General features: G+C 41.9%; 1 protein-coding gene across 6 annotated transcripts; it reads left to right on the top strand.

Annotated features, from left to right (window-relative positions):
- The first annotated feature begins 44 nt into the window (after positions 1–44).
- NUDT5 (nudix hydrolase 5) lies at positions 45–24919 on the top strand. Of its 6 annotated transcripts, none has more exons than XM_004774894.2 (10): positions 45–182; positions 11221–11328; positions 12969–13036; positions 17204–17253; positions 18476–18583; positions 19824–19919; positions 20541–20642; positions 22127–22135; positions 22270–22323; positions 24680–24919. In XM_004774894.2, exons 2-10 carry the CDS (start codon positions 11266–11268, stop codon positions 24787–24789), a joined length of 660 nt encoding a protein of 219 aa, XP_004774951.1. In that variant the 5' UTR covers positions 45–182; positions 11221–11265; the 3' UTR covers positions 24790–24919. The 6 variants fall into 6 exon arrangements, with proteins under 6 accessions (XP_004774951.1, XP_004774950.1, XP_004774954.1 ...); XM_004774893.3 differs by lacking the exon at positions 45–182 and adding an exon at positions 226–383; XM_004774895.3 differs by lacking the exon at positions 45–182 and adding an exon at positions 231–387.

Below are 24919 nucleotides of genomic sequence, written 5' to 3'. Positions count from 1 at the left end.
CTCTTCCGGTCCATAAAGTAAGGGGGTGGGGGCCTAAAAGAGAGCGAGGAGCGTCGCGGTGCGTCCTTTCAGTATTCACTCACACACGCACACAGACGCACACACACAAAGCGTTCCCGTCCCGAAAAAGGAATTCCGGACGTGGGAAGAACGAGATTCTAAGACGCGCACCGCCCCGGAAGGTAATTGTCTCAGGCAAGGTTACGGGCGGGGGATTCTACGGGTGCCGGGAGGGGCCGAGCGCACATCCTCTTATCACCGCGAGGTGCGGCTGTGCCTGAAGCAGTAGCACCGGGTCTTCTGAGATTGCTGCCTCGGATTCGTGCTTTCTTCTCTCGTCCCCCTCCCCAAAGGAGTACCCTCCCCTTCACCCCACACTTGGAGTAGGTAACTGGGCGCGGGCCAATCCTGTACAGTCCGCTCTTTGGGGACGAGGGAGGGAGTACTTCTGGTGCGTGCCGGCAGCCGCGCGCGCGCGTGTCCCAGTCTGCGGACTGGGCTCGCGTCCCGGAAAGCGAGGAGGCGGCCGCCGCGAAGGCGCGGAAAGGAGGGCCAGTTTAGTGAGAACCAGAGGCTGGGTAGAAGAGCTTGGGCTCGGGCTCTTCGGTGCAGAGAAAGCAGGAAACACCGCAGTTACCTGTTCATGTGGGTGCGGTGGTTGAAGCATCTGCAAAGGGGGGAATGGCACCTCTTCTTCGTTCGTGAAGGAGGATTTTGAGAGAGAGGGAGAGAACCCTGCCCGTCCGCTCCTGAGAAGGTAGAAGAGGAGAGAGAAATTGGGGGGGAACCGACGAAAGGGGGGAGAGGTGACTCCTTTGAGCGTGAAATTCATTTATCCCAGCCCTGCCAAAGTAGCAGCCTGGAAAAATACAGCCAGATGGTATCAGTAGCCGGGCCATGCTGGAATCCTAAGACTGGAAGAATTCTAGTCTAGTGAAATCTGCAGTATCATTCTTTTTCCCTCCTCTTTTCTCCATCACTGTTATTTTCCTTATTCCTTCCGTATCAGATGGCGACCAGACAATAGAATATTTTAGAAGTTCACTTTTGTTTGTTTCTGCAGAAGAATCAGATTCTAGCTGCTGAGTAATTTGACTTGGGCTTGTCCCCGTCACGTCTGTCTAAGGGCACACATTTTAGGTACCTCGTTAAAACGGCACACTCTGGTCCGTCTGAGCAGTTTTAGGTTAGAAAGAGGGGGGAACCCCACCGTCTACAGGCCTCTTCAGAAAAGTATTCATTAGGATAATTATAGGATCCTCTGCCTATTTGGAGTTAGAAACTCCTCCCCCAAAGAGTTTCATGTTTTGTTTTTCTCAAAAATGTTACTGGCTAAGTGGTTTAGTTGGGAGCATCATTTTTAAAGATAAGTTTTTCAAAGCAGAGGTAAGTTACAATGTGGCAGTGTATGCTGGGGGAGGGGCGGCAGTAGTTTTTCCTAAGGACTTCTGAGATCCAGGATTATGTAGTGCTTTCTGTTTTGAGGGGGAAATGAAGCAATATTCCATAGATGTGAGAGAATTATGCCAGACTGCCAGATCTAAGGGAGACCTAAAGCTGAATGGAGCAATCAGTCCAGATGTGCGTTTTGATTTGACCTAGGAGTAAATAGGTTGCTGCTGAAGGAATTATTAGCATTGATGAGGCGAATTAGGGTAAGGTATTTTATGTTGGAGATAGGAATTAATAGATGTATAGAAGAAAGTAGAAACTGGGAATATAATCCTTCTGGGAGGAGTAATATGTTAACAGCCCAGGAAACTTGAGGGTAGAGTTAGAGGCAACTGCAAAGCATTAGTACAGAACTGGTTATTTGTAGAGAAGCAGTCAAGTTTGTAAACTTAAATATAAATACTACAGGGACGGAATTTGTTACAGATGTCTTTTATTTGGGCTATATACTTTAGAAGTGAGTTTGGTGACTTTTTAGTATTACAGTTGATTTTTTAAGTTAACTAGTTACACATTTAACTAGCCTCAAAAAAATCAACATTACAAAGGGATGCTCTGGTGTTGTGAATGGATACAGCTAAATTCCCTTTGATTATTTTTTAGCCACCATGTTTGTCTTTTCTTCACTTAGCCATGAAGTGTTTATTCTCAAGTCTCTTCAATAAAACCTTTACAACAATGGAAATAGTTGCTTTTTCTCATGCATGCCTAAAAATATCAGTAGCTAAATGATTGTGGGGGAGGGGGTTTATTGTGTAATTTTAAATTAAATAATGGAAAACATTTCCTGCCCTGAACCCACATGACTAATCCTTCTAAATTAATACTTCCATCTACCTGCTGTTTTTATCCACTTGGATATCATGTCAACATCTCAAACTCAGTGTGTCCATATTTAAAGACTGTACCACCCCTTTCTCCTGAAGCCCCAAAGTCCTTTAAGAACTTCTCGGAATTAGCTTTGAAAACCCCTTCCGTAGACACTCGTTTAGGACAGGTAATAAAGTTTCATATGCAAGGAATTAAGTCTGTTTCCTTGCCACCGCTACCACCCTAGACCAAACCTATGGTATCTGTTGCTTGAGCTATTGCAAGAGGTTCTTTACTGGGCTCATTGTACAGCTGTAACCAATTAACCCTCCCAAGGGTAATTAGTCCACAACCCAAACTAAAAGTAATGATTATAAATCACCAAGTAGCCTCATTTCAGGAAAATGTTACCTCTCTGCCCATCCAACCCCCACATCTGCCAGAAAAGAAAAGAAACTCGGTGGCTTTCCATAATTAACAAATTACAGGAAGTCTTTAGTATCTGAGGATAATTGTTGTCAGCAAAGGAGAGTTCACGTAAAGCGGATCCATTTGAGACGGACCCAAAATTTTGCTATAAGTGGTACAAAAGAAGGAATGATCAAAATATCTTTTAAAAAATTAAGTTTTTAAAATTTTTATGATTATAACCAAGACCATTAAATGTAACTATCCCAATTGATTACTTATTTATTATAAATCACATGGCTTTTCTGTGTAATTATTCTGAAAGAATGTGGGGTGACATCTTGGACAGGCCTAAGCATTTGATGCTTGACTTACACAGTCATAAAGTTATTTTTGCAAAAATTAATCCTCTCCCACTTAATTTCTTTCAAAATGCCTTATTGGAAATATCTCAATCCAATTATTAAACTGTTTCAACTGCCTGACCTTGGTCAGTCAGAAGCTTTGCTTGTGATTTGAGCTTCTACACCTTTTATTTGGTTGAACGTAAACAGTGTTTACAATACTCAACTTTTATCTGGGAGAGAGTCGCCAGCATGTTATTTCTTGATTTTTTTGCTTCACTTTGCAACTTCAGCAAACCGTAGGGATTCCAATATGGTAATAACTGAATAATGAGAAGCCTGAGTGCAAACTCCGCTCCCACTTAACCTGAATTCAGCTGTTGTTACTAGTACTGAAATACCCAAGATTGTGAAAAAATAATCATTTTTCTTCCTCCCTTCAGTGGAGAATTTTTAAGTGCTATCCCCAAGAGGCGCTTACACAGTAGCAAGAGCTTGTGGCATGCCCGCGTTTTGGGGCTCTTTATTTGCCCACAAATTTGGGAGAGGAGGCAGGCATGGAGCCAAATCTGTGTAAGCCCTTAGAAATGCGTTTGCATATGTTAACATCACCCATCATGTGGGGTTAGTTTGCAGGAGGAGAGGGTGTGGGAGGGAAAGATTGGGAACCACAGAGCTTGCCAAACTCTACTATAGTAATTTCTCAACCCTTCCCCTAATTAGTGTTTCTGTTTTTCATGTGGTTCCTTCCTGAAATGCTTTCCCTGTCTCGGTGTCTAAATCATATCTTAATATCAAATGGCCTCTTAGTAGTGGTCAACTCTTCAAAGTCTATTACTTTCCCTGCCTCCCAAGTGGATGTGATTTGTTGCTCACTTAAAACACCCTGGTATTTATCTCTGTAATAGACATTTACCCTTCTGGTTCCTTGTGTGTCCAACTATGAGGTCCCCAAGGGCAGGATTATGGGTCAGTTTGCACTTTCTGTGTGTGTGTGTGTTTCAAACATTTGAACTGCCCCTCTCATAAAGTCAGTTAACCTCCTGCCTACCACTGTATGGCAGTTCTAAGAATCCTGTGATGTCTTCCCTCATGAGAGCTTCTGGTGCCCTGAAAAAATACAGCTAACATATCATAGACCTTCAGTGTTCAGACCAAACAAAAACTACATAAAACAGATTATGTGAGTTAAAACAGAAGAACACAACATTATGTACACGGGTATTATTTTAAGTATAACATGTACATCTTAGCAGCTTAGCAGCAAAATGTAAATGACTTGAAATTCTAGCTAAGGGAGTGGATAAAATTTACATTACACTTTACTTTTAAATCTGAAAATAGGATGGAGTCAGCTCAGGAAAGCTTTATCACAGTCACTGAGACAGGAGGGTTCGACGCGCAATGGAGCCTTGTTTCTTTCTGTACAGCCTTACTTGTAGGGACCAGTCCCCACATGGCACCATTTAGCTTCCAGTTTTGAAATGGTGCTAAAAATAATATTCTTTTTTCTGTTTCAGTAGTATTTTTGAGATGCTTTTATAATCCTGAACATTTTGGGAATCGCAGAATAAAGAAATTATTTTGAAATCACCCTTTTACCACATTTTTTGGTTATTTACACTGTCAGCAGATTGCTTCAAAATACTGTTGCCTCTTGGGGCTGATTGCATTCCAATTACCCTGGAGAGGCTCAGCCCTGCTTCCCACTTTTTTTTTCCTTTTTTGTAATTTATGTCTGTAATTTGTTGTCTTCCTAGCTCTCTAATAGTCTAGCTTAAATTTTTTTTTAATACAGTCTGTTTGAAACAACTGTTTATAGCTTAACATTTGCTGACCAAAACTTCCATCTTTTGATTACTGAGACTGGTATAATAGAGTTTAACTAAACTGTTTAAATGATGGATCATCCTTCAGAATAGTACTTTCCACCTTTTGGCCATCAACAATGCCTTTTACAGTCTGGAGGCAGCTAGAGATAAAGATAAGGGGGCCTAGCAGATAATTTAAATGCCTTAAAGTTATATGTAAATCTGAAGGAGCTAGTGGCCCCTTTGCCCCTATATACTCACCTGGGGATGGGGGATGACCTCCATTTTGTCTAGACTTTCTGGGAGTCCAGATTAGGAACCCTTGTAACAGAAAAGTTACAGATGATCTAACTCTTCTTTTACGAACTTCTGGTGGTGTTCAGCCTTTTGAGGTCTGCAGTTTTGTTTTTAAGAAGTTTGGGTAGGCATCAGAAAAGTTATTTGGGGTCAAAAATACAACTTTTCAAAAGGAGGTCGAAATTTTACTTAATCCAACCATCTTGCATGTAAATTTCAGATTACATCGTGGACTAAATGGGTTCCCTTGGATGCCTAAAAGTTTCTCTCGAGTGACAGAATTAAAAGCAGAGGAAATATTCTTTCTGTGATGTATATGTTCCTAATAGGGAGGAAATGGAAATCTGAAAGATAAAAATCTAGGTAGAGAAAGTTCTTTTATCTAGTTCTAGAGACCACTCAGGCAATGACCAGTAGCCAGCCTTTGATTTAACCTGTGGTTAGTGTTCCTCTGGATCAGCAGACTGCTTTGATTGCCTAACGATGTAAATTATTTGCCATATGTAAACTAATGCTAGTTAAAAGTTTACCAGGAATAACTGCCTCTTTTGTTACGCTATAGGCATATAGTCACTGTGCTAAATGATTGTTTCTAAATACGCACATAGCTTACTGTTTATTTAACTTTCTAGCGTCTATTCAGACGTCACCAAATCAAAGGAGGCTTCCCTGATCACGTCATGAAGATACCAGCACCTGCCCTGCACCTTCTCTACTCTTCTTCATCTTCCTCTGTAAAGCTTAAGAGTCTCTAATGTAAATTTTGTATATTCCTCAGTTTTCTCCCCTTCCTCCCACCAGAAAGTAAGCTCCTGGTAGGCAGGGCATTTGTACAGTGTACTACTGCGTTTCCAGCACTGAGGACACCCCTCACAGGAATTCCAGCCCCTTTGCCACAGGGTGCTCTAGCCAAGTTACTTAAGATCCAGTCGATAATTCATTTTTTATAAACATTAATACAATTTGTGCATACTTCTTTATGGTTAAACGAGTGTGAAAATGTATACACATTTCTTTCTGTCTTCATTAAGTGGTTTTTATTTCTTTAGCATAAAGTCATTTCTTTCTTCCCTAATCCCTCAAGTTTTACTTTTTTGGCAAAGTTCTTACTGGAAATTGAATTCCTCGGTTTACCCACAAAATAATCTTCAGGCAACAATGTTGATTAATCTCATGATACAACAGAAATACATTTAATTTTACAACAGAAATATATATTGAGTATCAGGCAAAATATACACCCAGTAGACAGTAAAATGATCACTTGGGTACAGTAATGCCATGTATGTATTATTAGCCTGTTGAATCCAAAGCAAAGTTCCGTGAACTAGTCTCCTAGACTTGGTCATTCTTTGGATCTACTGTGGCTTTCAACAACCCAACTGCTTGTCTCTTGGGGATTTAAAGACTGCAAAGGTAGTGATTGTTAATTGAGATGCAATTCACATACCATAAAATTCACCTTCTTAAACTGTAAAATTCCATGGTTTTTAGTGTATTTGCAAAATAGTGCCACCGTCACCACTAAGTTCTAGAACACCTTTCATCAAAAAGAAGCCCCATACTGGCAAGTAGTCACTCCCTATATTCTCCTTCCCCCCGTTCCCTTGGCAACTACTAACTAATCTGCTTTCTGTATCTCTAGATTTGCTCTTCTGGGTATTTCATATATATAATCTTAAAATATTTGGCCTTCTGTATCTGGCTTCTCTCACTTAGCATAATGTTTTCAAGGTTCATCTATCTTGTAGCAGGTGTCAGTACTTCACTCTATTTATGGGTGAATAGTATTCCATTGAATGGATATACCACATTTTATTTACTCATCAATTGATAGACATTTAGGTGGTTTCCACTCTGGGGGTATCACAAATTATACTGTGATGAACATTTATGTAAAAGTTTTTATGAGAGTTTGTTTCATTTCTCTTGGGTATATATTAGGAGTGAAATTGCTGGGTCATATGGAAACTCTGGTTAACCCTTTGAAGACCGTTTTCCAAAATGGCTGCACCATCTTGCAATCCTTCCAGCAGCATATGAGGGTCTCAGTTTCTCTACATCCTCACTGCCACTTGTTATTCTCCACCTTTTATTATAATCTCCATAGTAGGGGTGAAGTGTGGTATCTCATTGTGGTTTTGATTTGCCTTCCTCTGATGGCTAAAAATCCCAAACATATTTTCATGGGCTTATTGGCCATTTGTATATCTTCTTTGGGAAAATGTCTATTTAGGTCCTTGTCTATTTTTAATTAGGTTGTTTTTTAATTATTGTATTCTGAGATTTTTCACATTTCAGGCACAGTTCTCCTATCAAATTTACAGACTTTTTTTTCCCATTCTATGGATTGTTTTTTTCTCTTGTTGGTATCCTTTGAAGCACACAAGTTTTTACTTTTGAGGAAGTCCAGTTGATATGTAGTTTCTTTGGTTGCTGGTGTGTTGCGGACCACATCTAGGAGATCATTGCCTAACCTAAGATCATGAAGATTTACACTTATGCTTTCTCCTAAGAATTTTGTAGGTTTAGCTCTTACATTAGTTGTCCATTATGAGTTAATTTTTATACACAGTGTTAGGTAGAGGTTCATTTTCTTTCTTTTTTTTTTTTTTTTTTTTTTCTGAAGATCCCATCTACTTAGCACAAGAGCGCTAGGGGGGGAGAAACAGAGAGAGAAAGAATCGCCAGCAGACTCTGCACCAAGTGTAGAGGCCGATGCAGGGCCAGTGACCCCAAAATCATGACCTGAGGTGAAATCGAGAGTCAGACGCTCAACTGATTAAGGCACCAAGGCACCTGTGAGGTTCTTTTTCATTCTTATGAATGTATGTATCTAAGCCCAGAACAAGCTCTTGAAAAAGGATATTTGTTACCCGCCTTGAGTGGTGGTATTCTTTTTTTTTTTTTTTTTTTTTAATTTAATTGACAGTAAGAGAGGGAACACAAGTAGGGGAGTGGGAAAGGGAGAAATAGGTCTCCTGCTGAGCAGGGAGCCTGATACGGTGTTAGATCCCAGGACCCAGGGATGGTGACCTGAGCCAAAGGCAGAGGCTTAACCCACTGAGCCACCCACACTTCCCAAATGGTGGCATTCTTGTTGAAAATCATTAGACCATATAAATATGTGGGTTTAATTCTGGACTCTATTCCATCAGCTGATATGTCTGTCCTTATGCAGGTACCCACACCATCTTGATTACTGTGGATTTTATAGTGACTTTTGAAATCAAGAAGTGTGAATCTCTTTAAAACTATGTGCCAAGACAATTTTGAAATTGAGTTTAACTAAGTTAGTCAAATAAAGACAAGTAGACAAAGAACTATTCTTCAAAGTAAGTCTAAGCAGGTCCTAAACTAACCTAATTTACTTAGGAACAGAATGGCTGTCTAGACTTTCCCAGCCAGGTTCATTTTACTCCTTCCTTCATTTATTTATTTTTTAAGATTTTATTTGGTTATTTGTCAGAGAGGGAGCACACAAGCAAGGGGAGAAGCAGGCTCCCCACTGAGCAAGGAAACTGATGGAGGACTGGATTCCAGGACCTTGGGATCATGACCTGAGCTAAGGGCAGATGCTTAACCAACCGAGCCACCCAGGTGTCCCATCTTCCTTCATTTATTCAGCAGTAATTTTTAGGTATTTCTATACCAACACAACTGTGAGCAGTGTTGAACACTGGACAACATAAAGAAAAATCTAACGTCGAGGAGATGACTTTGGAAATTTCATCCCAGGTGGGAGGTTTTCAGCCAGAGCAGTGATGGTAAAGATAGGACACTTTTAAGAAATGTTAGAGACAGAATTTTTAGTACTTACAATGGATAAATTATAAGTTGGTGAAGGAGAATAAGGGATTGGAGCTATCTCTATTTCTAGCTTGGGGTGTGGGGGTGATGGGTAGATGGAGTAGATAGGCAGATGGTAAGGGACTAGACTGCACTGGGCTGAGTAAGTGCACACAGTGGTATCATCTGTTCTTTTGAGAAGTCTAGCAAGGCAGAAGGAGAGAATAGGGTTGTGAGAAGGTTAAATGTGTTTGTTTTGTTGGGTGTATTTTAGGATGGACAGTACTTGCCATCTGAGATAAAAATTGCAAATGTGATATTACTACTTTAGGTCTCAGAAGAAACAGAGTGGGGTGCCTGGGTGGTTCAGTGGGTTAAGCATCTGCCTTCAGCTCAGATCATGATCCCAGGGTTCTGGATTTGAGCCCTTCATCGGGTTCCCTGCTCATCAGGGAGCCCGCTTCTCCCTCTGCCTGCTTCTTGCCCTGCTTGTTCTCTCTCTCCCTGTCAAATAAATAAATAAAATCAAAGAAAGGAAGGGAAGAAAGGGAGAAAGCAAAGACACTCTTTCCTCCAAGACATTTGTTAGGATAGTTGATGTTGATGGTATCTTCCCTGGAGTAAACATAGCGAACGTTAGGAGGTACAGTAGGTGAGGGAACTATAGATCTTAAGAGCAGTAAAGCACTGGAGTGGCCACTGAGAACTGTAGAGAGAATAATGAGGAAATAGAAAATAGGATTGAAAAAAGACAAGACAGAGGATCAGTTCAGGAAGTCTAACAGCTAAATACCAGTTCGTAAAAGAAAGAACAGAGAGAATAGAAGGGAGGAGATTATCAATGAAATATTTCAAGAAAAATTCCCCATAAAGCACAGTATGGTTCTCAGATTGAAAGAACCCATTGACAAAACAGGGGAAGGGGATTAAAGGTACAAACTTACAGGGGCACCTGCGTGGCTCAGACTGTTAAGTGTTCAACTCTTGATTCTGGCTCAGATCATGATCTCAGGGTTGTGAGATCAAACCTCGACAGGTTCAGAGCTCAGCTGGGAGAAATCTGCTTGAGGCTCGCTCTCTTTCTCTATCTCAGTCTCCCTTGGTCCCTCACATGGTTGTGAGCACTTGCTCTTTCTCTCAAAAGTAAATCTTCAAAAACACAAACAAAAGATACAGACTTCCAGCTATTAAATAAATGAGATACGGGAATGCAATGTACAGCACAGAGAATATAGTTAATAATATTGTAGCAAGTTTATATGGGGACAGATGGTAGCGAGATTTTCCTGGGGATGACTTCATAAATTATATAAACGTTGAGCCACTATGTTGTACCCCAGAAACTAATAAAATATTGTATGCCAACTATGCCTCAATAAAAATAAGAAAGGGCCCATTTGAGATCCCAATACAATAACATCAACACAAAGACATGAATAACTACAGGTTTCCAGAGAAATAAAATAGGCCCCATAGAAAAAGGTTTGGATGTCACAGCAGGCAACGCAAGACAACTGAGCAAGGCCTCCATATTTCTGATAGAAAGTGATTTTCAGCCCATACTTCTATATGCAGCCAGGTTAGTCAGTCCACTTTGAGGGAAGAAGAAGATTTTCAGACATTCAGGGTATACAAAACAGGAGAATAAGCCAAGAATAGAGACTGGAGTAGTGTACAACACGTGGAACGGGACAGGGCCTGCTTCCGCAACAGAGCTGGTGCTACTGGCCAACTCATGCACAGCTGTGACTTCGATACATGTTGAAACTTGAAAGTGAACAGGCCACAATGTAAATGTGTTTCATTCCACTGAGCTGCACAATTTAATATTATTAAAATGGTATAACCACTTACCACAAGTTTTAAAAAAAAGATGTGTGGGAGGTAAAATCAGGCAGCTCATACAAGGCTTACAGTTGAGCTGTCAAAGGTAGATAAGGGACAGCAGTGAAGGGGTGGGAATGGGGAGTGGTATACAATTTTTGTACTGTTTCCCCCTTGGAAAGCTTTTAAATTTAGAGTCAAAAAATCCATGAATGTATGTTTAAGTGCCTAGCGCCCACCCAATAAGAGCTTAGCTAAGATGAGCTGAATCTGACTAGGATGGCTGAGGGTTCTTCCCTGGATGTTTCCTGGGGCCTTGGCCAGGCAGGACTCCTGGGGCAGTCCTCCCAGGTTCACGTGAGAAAAGCGGCTTTGACGACGTCAGAAAAGTTTTCCACCATTTAAGTACTCTGACTGGTGGCCTCTGAACAAATGTTTAATTCAGAAAAATAAATGTAGCCTAAACAAATTTTATTATCTTCCAGCGTGAACTTCCCGCCTGAGGACTAGAAAGACGAAGTAGTTTGAAAATGGAGAACCAAGAACCAGCGGATCCTCCTCAAAATACCAAACAGTCTATTATTTCAGAGGAGGTATAAATTGGTTTTTACTTCCCTTTCTCCTCTCTGCACCCCCCTTCCCAGAGCTGAGTTTAAATGAAATGTAGGAACTGTTGTTTCAGATGCTTGTATTTAATTCTTTTTTTTTTTTTAAGATTTTATTTATTTATTTGATAGAGATCACAAGTAGGCAGAGAGAGAGGGGGAAGCAGGCTCCTCATGGAGCAGAGAGCCCCAGGAGCCCGATGCGGGGCTCGATCCCAGGACCCTGGGATCATGACCTGAGCTGAAGGCAGAGGCTATAACCCACTGAGCCACCCAGGCACCCCTGTGTATTTAATTCTTAAAGACAGTTTCGGGGCGCCTGGGTGGCTCAGTGGGTTAAGCCGCTGCCTTCAGCTCAGGTCATGATCTCAGGGTCCTGGGATCAAGTCCTGCATCGGACTCTTTGCTCAGCGGGAAGCCTGCTTCCTCCTCTCTCTCTCTCTCTCTGCCTGCTTCTCTGCCTACTTGTGATCTCTCTCTGTCAAATAAATAAATAAAATCTTAAAAAAAAAAAAAAAAGAGTTTCTTAAACACTGTTTCTACTCCCTTTATAGGACCAGGGACATAAGGGAGCAATAGTATGTCTCTGAATGATATGCACTAATGAAATGGAGGCTGTTTTTAAAATGGATTTTGGCTGTTAATACAAAAATTCTCAAAATTTTATTAAAAGCTTCCCTGGGTAGAAGAATAAATCATAATGTGAGTTTTAGGGTTTAGACATTTCATACTTAGGTATCACATCACGTCTTAGTTAGCTGTTTATGGTCTCAATATCTGTGTTTAAGAACGGTAACAATCTAAGTTGTTAGTTGTAGTCTGAATTCCAGAACTAATGTTTGTGTTATATGTTATTTGATTTAGCTTTTAATAAGTCTCTTTCTGCAGGAACCATTGCAATGGATAAATTTTAAGCCCTTCACCTTGGAACTCTGACCTTGACATCTTCCTGCAGTTGTTTACGATTTTAAAATCTTTCCATGTTGTCTGTGAATAGATCTGCTGATAATTATTAGGTTGCTGCTGGCCAGAAGTGAGAGATAGGATAGGGAGGAAAAGGCTACTGCTTTATGTCCACAGTGAATCTCTCCTGTCAGTTCAGTATAGTGCCATAGGTAAGTTAGTCCAGGTAATGGAAACTCATTGTCTAGGGAGAACAATCCTGGGCCACCTGTCTTGGATGGGGTGGGAAACCCACGTGTCCCTGGAAATGCAGTTGTTGAACATGGTTTCTTCAGTCAGCCTCCCGGTGTGGTGGCTGACCATAAACCACACTGATGAGTTTCTGCCCACACGTGTGTGACGAGCGCCCAGCTCAGAGGATAGAACACTAGGTCCCCGAAAACCCCTCATTCCTGGTTCTCCCTCTCCACTCCCCTGCACCCTCCCAAGAGTTTTTCAACTATCACCTCTTTTCACCTCCCAGGATCACTTCCAAAACTCCAGAAAGAAGCTGAACCACCCTTCAGAAACAAAACTTGCCATACTTTGAACTGAAAACCTTCACACAACTACTGGGAGGGATAGGTGGTCACTGGGAGGGCCAGGCAGAGAAAATCTGAAAGAAAACAAACCTTCTAAATAAAATCCTCAGTTTGAAAGTTTCCCAATTTAATGTCTCCTTTTAGTTAATTTCAGAAGGAAAATGGGTCAAGCTTGAAAAAACAACATACATGGATCCTACTGGTAAAATAAGGTAAAGGATTTTTTTCCCTTTTGTAAAATGCACAGTGTTTGGGTTGTCAGTCGGGTCTCCATTTTGCATTCGGCATAAACTCTGATAGTGTCCTCATTATAAACTTGGTCTTAAATGAAAAACCCATTTCAGTGCTTTCCCATTGTCAGAATGTCTAGATTGCTTATAATCTCTGAATAAAATTACACTGTCAGTATGTTATAACAACTAATTGAGAATTGATTTTTAACACCATTCTCCCTGAGGAGGTTTGTATGAACCTGAAATTTGGAGCCAAGGCTCACTTAAGCTGATCAGCAGAATAATGAACCATCCAGGGTGCCTCCTTCCGGTCACACCAGTTTTTAATTTGTAAACTAGAAGGATTAAGGAGAGGATAGTACTGGGTTTGAAGTAAAACCTCTATCCTTTACACCTTGCTCGTGGAAATGGGAACTGGTGGTTGGGGAGAGGGAGTTTTGGAAAGCATTTCACAGTATGTGCCAGTTCCCATGAAACTATGACAAGACACCCTTCGACCTAAGTGATCACATTCCTGACACTGTCTGGAGTTACGTTTGTGCCTGAAAAATGTTCATCAAAATTTAAAAAGACAACAAATCGAAAGCACCCTCACCATTTTTAAAATTGGGAAGTGACTGTAACAGTGTACTGTAATAAGAGAATACGATGTACAGTATGAGGGAATATAGTCCGTGATACTATAACAACTTCGGTGACTACCCTTGGTGTGGTGAATATTAATTATTGAGTCACTGTGTTGCACACCTCAGATACAATATCGTGAGTCAGTTCTTCAGTCTAAATTCTTCAGTCTAAAGTGGGAAAATAATTTTTTAGTGTATTCATTTGGTAAAATCTCTGCAGTCATCTACAAAGCAGATTCTGAAGACAGTCTAGCAATATGAGAAAGGCAATTAAGTTGATAATAATATAGGAAATGGTAGATACGTGTTTTAAATTCTGTGTGTGTGTGTGTATGTATAAGTATGTATGTATTTATAAGAGAAGGCTAGAAGGAAAACTGGCAAAATATTAGAGGCAGCTGTGTGGTAAACCTTTTCTGTTTCCCCAATTTTCTGTTTAGAAATTTTTTTATATTATAATTAACTACCAGAAAAAAAAGTTTAAAAATAGATTAAGCATTTCAATGAAATATAAAAAGGAATGAAGTGAAATGAGAAAATACAAAAATAGAACTAAATTTAGTATCCAGATTACATGATATAAATTCGTTAATATAAAAAGTCCATTTGCTAAGTGATCAGGTAAGAATACGGGTTTCTTTGTGAGGAAGTACATCTACATTCCGTGTGAAAGTACGCACACTTGCCAGTAGTAACTGATACCACTTTAATTACATTTACTAAGCCAGCAAAAGTATTACTAAGTGCCAGTGTGAGAGAGCTGCAGGAAACATTAAGCTCTCCATAGCACTATTAAATTAAAACCTCAAAATAAGAAAACTAAGCACACTGCAGTCCATCAACACAGGGGAATATACAGAACACTTATCTGATGTGAATCTGATGGGCGGAACAAAGTAGGAAATTACTAGTGGGTACAGGAACACAGTCCAGAAATGTGGCCAGGTCCCAGGCCTCAGGAACACAGTATGCTCAAATATGCTTCTCTCTGAAAATGTAGACAGATGAGAACCCAGTTGGTAGTGATATGGTTTGGCTCTCTTTTCCCTATAAAATTGTTTAAGTGTATAACAGATAAAAACCCTTAACACTAATTTATCAAAAGAGTACCTCTTGGTTTGTACCAGTTCATCTCTTCACCTGACTCCTTTTCCTCCGTCAGCATTTCTGAGTCAGGGATGTGCATCAGAATTATTTGGAGGCTTTTTAATCACATTACTCTCATCCAGATCTCCCCTTCAGATTGCCTGTCTCAGTAGTTGAGGCGTGCACCCGAATGTTTACGTGGCCTGTTACCGCACGCTCACCTCCGTTCTCACACGTAGACATCTTCCCCTGACTTCCAGAGAGCTTTTACAAATCATTTTGTACTAGAATGTCAGGCTTTGGAGAGTGAATCTGGATTTTCCCATAGGTCGTGATGAGTAAACTTATGAAATGTTTTATCTCTTACCCAATACATAAGCATGTCGGTAAGGATGAAATAGCAGCCCGAAAATCCTTTGTTCCACCATATTATTTGTGGATTAAGATATGGAATTGATTTTGTGTAAAAACTGCTGGCAGTGTGCCCCTTCATGGATTTTTGGGACAGAGCCAAAGTCTTCATTTGTTTCCATTCCTGCCTCTTGTGTTTGTTGACTAGACCAACAACATAATACGGGAAAACAGGCTTTCCTATAGCAAAGACTCAAAAAACGGAATAACTTAGCTAGAATCAGAATTCTAGAGCTATAAGAAGCTTTTGAGATAACTTACTCTTAAGTCCATAGCTTTACAACTGAGAACAGTTTCAGGGAGTTTGTGGCTATGAGGTTGGCTGGTAGGCAGGCAGAGACCAAGATTTTCTGACTCAATCAAATGTCTCTCTCAGAGTCCCTTGAAGATGATTGGAGCTTTTGTGAGGCATTCCTGGTCTGGCTTCCTTATAAGTGCATTTATATTTCCTTGCTGATTTATGGCTCGTTACTGGTTATTTTACTTGATCTTAACCACTATAATGATGGTACTCTTTCTGTTTCCCTTATTCCTAGTGTTTTTGGGGTGGTACCTTCAGTTTCCTCAGCACTGTCTTCTTCAGTCTTTACAACTAACCTTAAGAGACAACAGAGAGACCTATGCCAAAAGGTGTTTTGTCTCCTGCAACCTGTATTATTTACTGATCAGAATTGCTTGTTGGTTGGCTTCTTGTTACTAACCGGAATGTTGGGCAGTTGTGAGTTGTCATAATAGCATTTGGTTTTCTTAGGTTCGTTTTGACACATTTGCCATTAAAATTTGAGTATAACACCAAAAGATCTACAGTTTATAGTAAGAAAGGTTTGTTTGTTTTTTAAAAGATTTTATTTGTTTATTTGAGAGAGAGAGCGTGCGAGAGAGCACACAAGCAGCGGGGAGGGGCAGAGGGCGGGAAGTAGACTCCCTGCTGAGCAGGGAGCCTTATGCAGGACTTGATAGCAGAACCTGGAGGTCACAGCCTAAGCCAAAGGCAGAGGCTTAACTGACTGAGCCACCCAGCACCCCCAGAAGGGTGGTTGTTTTGTTTTGTTTTTTAACTAGAGTAAATATTTGGATTTTTTTCCATAGAAATTTGGCACAGTCCAATCCTTAAGAAGGAGCAGGTCAAAAGTGCGAGGGCCCCTCTGGGGAGCCCATGTCCTCAAACCCACTCCTCTGTGGGGAGGCAGACCTTGATGCCTTTCTTACCCTGGTCTCCAGCACCACTCACATGTCTTATTTCTCCTAGATCCAGAGGTCATCTGCTTCTTCACTCCCATCTGTTATTCCTTTCTCTTGAAGGGATAAGAGAGAGAAGGGGAATTTCCCTCATATGCCCTTCCCCTTCAGACACAATTACAGCAATAACTAGATTTTCAGGACAGCATTCCCCAGAAAGAAACAGCTACTCAGGGAAAGGGAGCAGGAACTTGTTCACTACTCACGTTTTCCTCTGTGGACCATTTCCCCCTTAGGTAAGATAGATCTCATACATGCAAAAGAGAGCACTACCTAAATTTAATAATTCCTCAATGAATAAATGGAATGGTCCTGCTTTCTTCAATTGTTATTTTAGGTCGCATGTAAATAACAGCTCAGTAGTTCCTATTGTACCAAATACCCTCTCTTTTTAGCAAAAACTCTGGACTTTTCATAGGACTGTAATCTGCACACTGCTCAGTAGCTTTGCAGCTTAACTGCTCACCTATGGATTTATGACCCAGCCTGAAATACTTCCAGTGAACGATTTGAAAAGCAGCTCAAGCGAATAACAGGCCTTGTCTTTAGATAGCACTCAGAGGGTTAGAGTTGGGTGGCACATTTTCTTCAGAAGAATTTTCAGAAGCATCAGGAAAGCACAGTGGGCGTTTCCTATACCGATGTGTATGGCTGTGGTCTTCTTCATCATTATTGTTAGCACACTTGCATGCTTTGCATTTGAAAGTTCTGGTTGTAGACCAAAAACCCAAGGACATTCCCCTCTGTAATACCAGTGATTTTTTTTTCTTCTCTGCCTGAACAGAACTTGGGAAACTGTGAAACGTACAACCAGGAAAGGACAGTCGGCTGATGGTAGGAGTGCAAACCCGTTACAGCTCTTCATGAAGGTCACCGCGCATTATTGCCGGAGGCGGGGTTCTTTTTACTTTAACCAAGACCTTAGAGCAGTTCTCTTCAATTATGATCTTTTATCATTAAACTAACTTTCCTTTTTGCGGTGCTACATGATTAAATCAGGCTGTCTCTTTTTTTAGTTTATAGATTTATTCATTTCGAGAGAGAGAGCGTGGCGGGGTGGAGGGTGGAGTATGGGGCAGAGGGAGAGAGGGTTTAAGCAGACTCTGTGCCAATACAGGCCTTGATATCACGACCTGAGCCGAAACCAGCAGTCAGACGCTTAACCAAATGCACCACCCAGGCATCCCAATCAGGCTTTCTTTATAAATAACTTTTGCCTCCTGTTATTTCTTCTCAGTACAGTGTTCTGAGGGGAGGGTATATGAATATTTATAGCCAAATATAAGTCTGTAATTTGAAGCCACATACTGTGTCTAGATAAGACTTTTAGAAATCCTTTGTATTCTGTTCAGAGGCCCTAGGTGAAAGTCTTTAATTTGGAAAAATATTTGGCCCTACATTATGATGGACCAGTTGCTTTATAAGTTGATGAGGAAATGGAATTAGGAGAAGACTGTTCTATTCATTCATTTCACTGTCCCTTCCAGGCATAAATAAATGCTTTGACTGCTAAGATCCTGAAAATCATCTCTGGTCTAGAGGAAGTTGGGCAGTAGATCTCTGTTTCTCCCTTTCATTTTGTTGTCTGTTTTTACTGGAAATTAACAGAGTAGCTGCCTTAGCTGCTTTTTCTGCCTGCCAGGATAGTTGGGGGCAAAGGGATAGCCAAGAGCTTCCCGTAGGCAATTTGTGTTTTCCAGAACGCAGTGGGGTTTTGTCTGTGTTTTGTTCTAAAGCCACGTAAAACGTTTCCCTCTTGGGAGAAAAGGTCCTTGATCCTAAAATTGTGAAATCCAGTGTAGCTAGCGTTTACCACAAACAGCAGGACTGACTTGATTCATTCTTTAAAGGAAATACAAGCACAGGGAGATGAATGTCCCTTCACCGGCCCCCAACCCCCCACCTCTCCCACTCCCATCTTTTGTCTGGCTTGCTTCAGAGTGAGAAATGAGCCTCTGCAGAGGTTAGCGTAGGCGAGAATGTGTCCTTGACCCTGGGCTAAGTGTTCACGGACGTTTCATTAGGGATCTTCCTTGGTCTTATTTCCCGGTCACAGGTGTGGCGGTCATCCCAGTGCTGCAGCGCACACTTCACTACGAGTGCATTGTTCTGGTGAAGCAGTTCCGACCGCCGATGGGAGGCTATTGCCTAGAGTTCCCCGCAGGTGAGTCTCTGAACCGAGGGGCCGCCAGACCCCGCACCAAGAACTGCAGTGCCTAGACCCTGAACACCTTTTTATCTGTGCCTGTGGTTCTAAGTAAAACAGAAGCATCCCTGCGGCGAGCTGCCCTGTCGCATTCTAGTGGCCTGCTAAGCCCAAGAGCAAGGCAAGGGTGGTGTCCCAGCCGACCTTTCCAAGCCACCTCTTGGCAGCATTCTCTCTAGCTTCTCTTTGAGGAATTGCATTTTTCTAATTTGTCAGCTGAGTTCATTTTCCATCACTAGTGATCCATCTCCAACCAGAAATTCACAGTAATAACTAGGTCAGACTCTTTACTGTGTAAATGGAAAAGACATCTTGATCTTCCTCTACGTGCCCAGGCCAGGGACATGGTCTTAATTTCCATTAGAATATTCTCTTGAGTTGCACAGTTAAGTTGAGCTATCCAGAATTTGAAGCTGTATATCATTGTAGGACTTAATGGGGTTGTTCCCATCTGAAGAGATTACATCTCATTTATTTATCATGAGCGGTATAGGTTTTGTACAAATTCCAGCCCGTGAGAACGCATACCAACTTTCCTTCTCATTTACCTGCCATTTCACTGAACTTTAAAAGTAACAGAATAGGCTATATTTTACTTTTTCATTGCATTATTTCCTTTCGAGTAAAATAATCCAAGTTCTAAGGTCCTCCCCACTTGGCCTCCCTGTTAGCTGCCTCAGGTCCACCAGCCTCTCAGCTTCTCCCTCGCACACGATGCTCATGCCAGCATTTCTCTCCAGGCCCCAGAATCCCTGTGCAAGGGAGGAAAGCACATAGGTGACACTGTGACATGAGGAAACTGAAAATAGTGCCAGGCTTCCCAGGCTGGTGCACATAGGTGGTTCCGTCACCCAGGCCAGTGGTCCCACACCATGAAGCCATTTCTCCTCACAGGAATCCGTGGTATCCAGGCTGCAGAACACGAGTGCCGAGACACTCGTGGAAACAGTTGAGGTCTAAGTAAGATGAACAGAAGGGAGCTGTCGGAACCTACTCGATCTGCTGAGGGCTTTCTTCTTTTGCCCTTTTTTCTTAGAAAAGTTCCAAACCTCAGTCAGCTTTACCTGTACAACCATGTTCCACAGTCCTCCGATTCTTCTGAGGTAGCTCGACCGCAATTATACTAGAAGGAGGAGAGTTTTGAAAAAATCTGGCTTTCCCTAGCCCCCCTCAAATCACAAATGATTTGAACTTCTAGGTCTCATCGATGATAACGAGAGCCCAGAGGCAGCCGCTCTTCGGGAGCTTGAGGAAGAAACGGGCTATAAAGGTGATGTTGCAGAATGTTCTCCAGGTGTGTATTGCTGTCCAGGTGAGCACTCCGGGACAAACTCTTGAAAGTTAGTGAAGCGTAGATTCTTCTGTGTGTAAAAGATAACATAGATGTTCATTAAGCTCGGGATTCAGGTGGCTTTTGTCTTGGCTAGTTCACTGAAGAGCAGTCCTAGTTAGATCTGGTCATCCTCTACACAGAAGCCACCTCCCGCAAGGGAGCCACTTTGAACAGGAAGGCCGCAAAGCTAGAGCAGAAAGTGAAATTTGTTACCTTCCCAAGCTTCCCACATCCTAAGCTTTATCTTTTATTTCTTAACCTCATCCCCATGCCACGCACCTCGCTAGAATTCTTTTCTTGACATGGCGAAAGGAGTTGACAGCGTGACCTAATTAGCGTAGTGTCTAATTTTGCTCAGACTCACCACACTGAGGAACTCAGGGGAAAACACGAGTGCTGGCAGCGCGTGTGCTCGGCAGGCCCGCAGCCCTGCTGAGCGAATCGGGCCAGCCGTCACTTTCCTCACAAGTTCTGTGTTAACCGGGAATCATGAGCCCCGTTTTCTTCCAAAGATATTTAAGTAAGGAAACAAGTGGCATGTGACTGGGGTCCGTCAGGGTGACCTGTCGCTTCTCTCCATAGCCGTGTGTATGGATCCAGGTTTGACAAACTGTACCACACACATCGTGACAGTAACTATTAATGGAGATGATGCTGAAAACGTGAGACCTAAGCCAAAGCCAGGTGAGCGTGTGGTTGGTGTGTTTAAGGTGATTCTGTTGCGTTAAATATCATTCAGTTTGCTACTGATTTCGGTATGTGACTTGTCAGAAGAATGATGGGCCTGTAGATACTTCCATCAGGGCTCCAGGCTTTTTTCCTGATCTTCAGGTCTTTTAGCATTTTCTTTCAGTGCTTTCTGATCTTTATGCTTTATAAAATGTTAAATTACAGTATTTCCATATTTTCTGTGTGGAGTTTATTCCCACTTCGTAAAAGGAGCCCTAGATCTGAATAGTAGACAATGAAAAATCTTGAGAGTCACTCATTTCTGGTTTTGTGTGTATTACAAACATGGCATAAATAACAGCAACTGACTGTGCACAGGGTTGCATAGAGAAGTGTTTAGGAAACTCTTGGCTCTCTTGTATTTCTCAGCAAGTTTGGACTCGAACTTTGATGCCTCTGTCCATCCCTGTTGTCTCCCACCCAATGAAGGCACTGCTTACACACATGCACGCGTGCACACACACACACACGTCACAGCCATACTTTTCCATTGCTCTCCGGCTCAGGTGTTCCTGAGTGGTCCAGCACCCACCACAGCTGATTTTAAATGCACAGTTCAAACTCGCTAATATGCACAGGACCCGCAGTGCGAGAGTCCGCTGTCCTCAGAGCACTGCCATTCCTGGGTCTATACCCCCAAAGCGCTGACAGCCAGTGCTTGCACAGATCCTTGCACCACAGCGTTTGGATAGTGGCACTCACAGTACCCAATCGGTGGCCTCTGGCAGGTGCATGGAGAAACAACGCGTGGTGTGTGTGTACAGCCCTTAAGGAGACAGGCCGGCGCAGGCTGTAATGGGATGAACCCTGAACACTGTGCTGAGTGCTTCTTGCCGCCTGACAAAAAAGCGTCCGCAGGGGCTCCGGGCTGGCCCAGTCAGTAGAGCGTGCGACTCTTGACCTCTGGCTCAGGAGTTCAGGCCCCACTTTGGGCATAGAGCTCACTTTAAAAAAGGAAGGAAAAAAAAATGTTTTTAAGCCTAAATCTGGCAACTCCACTCATATGAGGTTGCCAAAACTCCACATATCCAGAGAGATATAACATACAATAAGGTCAGTGTGCATGCAGACGTACTACTTAATGGCTACCGAGCTTCTCTTTATGAGGATGAGAAAGGTGCTGGTAACTGCATAGCAGCGTGAATGAATTTAATGCCACTGAACTGTACCTTTAAAAATGGTTAAAATGGGGACTTTTGTATATTTTAACAACTTAAAAATACATACGGGTATCTCCTAGAACATGCTTTAAATGTTGCTGTTACACATTTGGAGAACAGAAATGGTTCTGTACTGTTGGAATGCTTTTTACCATGTACACAGATGAACTTAGCAGAGACCCAAGTTTCTGCCGAATTCTTACACACTTCTAGTGTGTCTTGCACAGCGAGCACCCACAGCGAGCCTTTCTCCAATGTCGTCCTTGTGTTTGTTTTCAGGAGATGGAGGTATGTTACCCAGCTGGCAGTGGCTGACCGTGTGTATGGCTTAGCGCAGTGGAAATGGCTGCAGGCATTTTGTGGTGTTCTGGTAGGCCCTCTTATTCTTCAGCTTTGTTTTCACGTGCACTTTGTTTGTTTAGAATTTGTCGAAGTTATTTCCTTACCAAAGAATGACCTGCTCAAGAGACTGGATGGTAAGCATTCTTAAGACTATTCCCCAACTTCCTCAATGTTTCCCCATCCCTGGCCCCAGCCAGTGGGGCACTAAACAATTCCATTTCTGTAATTATATTCTTCCTCATTAAAGTCAAATACCGAAGAAACTGTTGTACAACTGCAGTTCCCCAACAGTAATTTTCGTTTCTGGGTAGCACAGAGTTTGAAAATGTGAGCAGAACATCAAGTGAAAGCTTTGAGTAGTAGGGTTGTTGTTGTTTTGTTTTTTTCCTGTGGAAGAGTCAAGATATATTCCTGCAGATTTGCCAAAACTTCTATACCTCAAATCTCTAATCCATGGCAATGCAGAGGCCTAAGCAGATCCCTCTCAGCTGATCTTCCTAGTGCCTGCTGGATGGTTCTCTGCAGGGTAGAAGTTAAAGGAGAATTTAACAATATTCCTTCCACAAAGACTGAGGTATATGAAGAGCAATACGGTGATACAGTGAGCCAGACTGGCAGTGTGACCCCTAGGAAATCACTGGTCATGTAGTTCAGTCATGTCATTCCCAGTCAGCCCATCTCAGAGGGATTTGATAAAAAATTAAATAAGGTCATGTGGACAAATGTGCTCTGATGAAGCGACAGTAGGATGTACTGTACTGGAGACAGAGGCCCAGCTGGGAGGGTCCCGTTTGCTCATTTGTAAAGAAACAGATAGTCTTTCTAATCTGAATATTTTAAATTTTTTACTTTGAAAAGTAACTTGAAGCATTGTTTGGCCTGAGGCTTTGAGGGCTCTCTTCCACCCCTTCCGTAAGAACCAGTGGCTTATAATTTTATTTCTGATATCCGTGTTGTTTTAAAAGTAAGTATAGTATGAGTTTCCAAAAATGACTGATTTCAGAATTCCCAGAAAGCGTCCCTTCCTTCTTTATCTTTTTAAGAACTAGACCTGAGGTAAAGAGCACCAAGTCTCAGAGTTAGAAACACTCACAGCGAAGAAAGCCATGGTTTACCCAGAGAAATCTCTGGCTGCCAGTAACGGACAGCACGACTCAGAGTCTTTAGGGTTTGCCGGGGTCTGAGGCTCCGCCCGCCATGCGTTAGTCATGAGCCAGAACACGTTCCACAGCCTCTCCTCGCTTTTCTCCTTAAACAGGAATGAGAGGTAGCCCCTGTCTCCAAAGAGGCAGCAGGGAATTAAATGATAATGTTGGCACTAGAGGGCTTAAATGTTAAATGCTTTATGTCTCAGAAAAATATTCTCCCTCCCACCCAACTCAGCCTGCTTCTAGCCTTAGACAAGGGGAAGACAGAAAAGAAGAGGAAGGAAGATAGAGATGGACAGATTTGTAGAAAGAGGAAGGGGAAGAAAAACCATTTTTCCTAGCTTTATTAGAGTCAAAATATAGTAATCAAACCATTTATTCAACAAGTAACATTTGGGAAGGTATTTTGAGTTGTTTGCTGTAAGAAATAGTTTTCAACACTTACCAAGCTCCCACCGTGCACAGAGAAGGAGGCCATAATCCTGCCTTCCAGGATCAACATATCTCTGAGCATGTTCCTAAACTAGTGGCTAGGAAAACAAGTGACAGATCCCAAGTCTGATCACCTCCACCTGAGCGATACAGAAGTTCTCCTTAAAGCCCACTGTACAATGTAGGATTCTGAGACTTCATTCTTTCTTTAAAAAAAAAAAATATGTGTATATATATATATATATATATATATATATTTATATTTATATTTATTTATTTATTTATTTATTTATTTGAGAGAGGGAGAGAGAGAGAAAGGGAGAGGGAGAAGCAGACAGTGAGCAGGGAGCCAGGTGCAGGGCTCAGGGCTCAATCCCAGGACCCCAGAATCATGACCTGAGCCGAAGGCAGATGCTTAACTAATTGAGCCCCCCAGGGGCCCCTAAGACCTCATTCTTGCTAGAACTCCAGTCCTGTCATGCACACAGCTTAACTTATGTGTAGAAAATACACCTCTCCCTAGAGGTGGAGAAAACGAATGAACCCTTCCATGAGGGATGGAAGAATCACCACTGAATCACCACTGAGCCCTATAACGAGCTATGAACAAACAATGGATCCACAAACTTAGAATGTTGCCGTTTTAACACATAAAATCATCCTGAATGTGTGATCTTCTCCCTTTACGCTTTTTTCTTGCTCTTGTCTCTTGCTGGAAATGGAATCCTGCTTATATATCCTTTCATCTTCTTTCTCACTAGAACAAGATCCTTGAAGGCAGAAAATGTCGTTTGCCACTTGATCTCTAGCATCTGGCACATAGTAGTAGCTCAGTGAAGACGGACTGATTGATAAGGGCATTTTCCTTGATGAACTTCATTATCTAACTTGTGTGCTTTGTTTCCTCTAGCTCTGGTAGCGGAAGAACATCTGACCGTGGACGCCAGGGTGTACTCCTACGCTCTGGCACTGAAACATGCAAACACAAAACCGTTTGAAGTGCCTTTCCTGAAGTTTTAAGGCCAAAGGACAGTAGCCATGTTTTTATAAATAAGACCATCAGGCCTCCTTCACTAAGACTTTGTATTCAGCTTAGCTTCCTGTAGACTTGAAATTAGCTTTTTTCATTAAATAAAAGCAATACGGAATA

Source organism: Mustela putorius, unplaced genomic scaffold (genome assembly GCF_011764305.1).
Source record: "Mustela putorius furo isolate JIRA1106 unplaced genomic scaffold, ASM1176430v1.1 tig00003913_pilon_pilon_pilon, whole genome shotgun sequence".
Classification (NCBI taxonomy): Eukaryota; Metazoa; Chordata; class Mammalia; order Carnivora; family Mustelidae; genus Mustela; species Mustela putorius.
This window is presented reverse-complemented; position numbering and strand designations above follow the sequence as displayed.

Excerpts from the sequence above, each read along its gene's own strand:
- NUDT5 (XM_004774894.2), top strand. The coding sequence starts at position 11,266 with ATGGAGAACCAAGAACCAGCGGATCCTCCTCAAAATACCAAACAGTCT. Across the intron at positions 11,329-12,968 it reads AGTCTATTATTTCAGAGGAG|TTAATTTCAGAAGGAAAATG; the intron begins GTATAAATTGGT and ends GTCTCCTTTTAG. Across the intron at positions 22,324-24,679 it reads CCTGCTCAAGAGACTGGATG|CTCTGGTAGCGGAAGAACAT; the intron begins GTAAGCATTCTT and ends TGTTTCCTCTAG.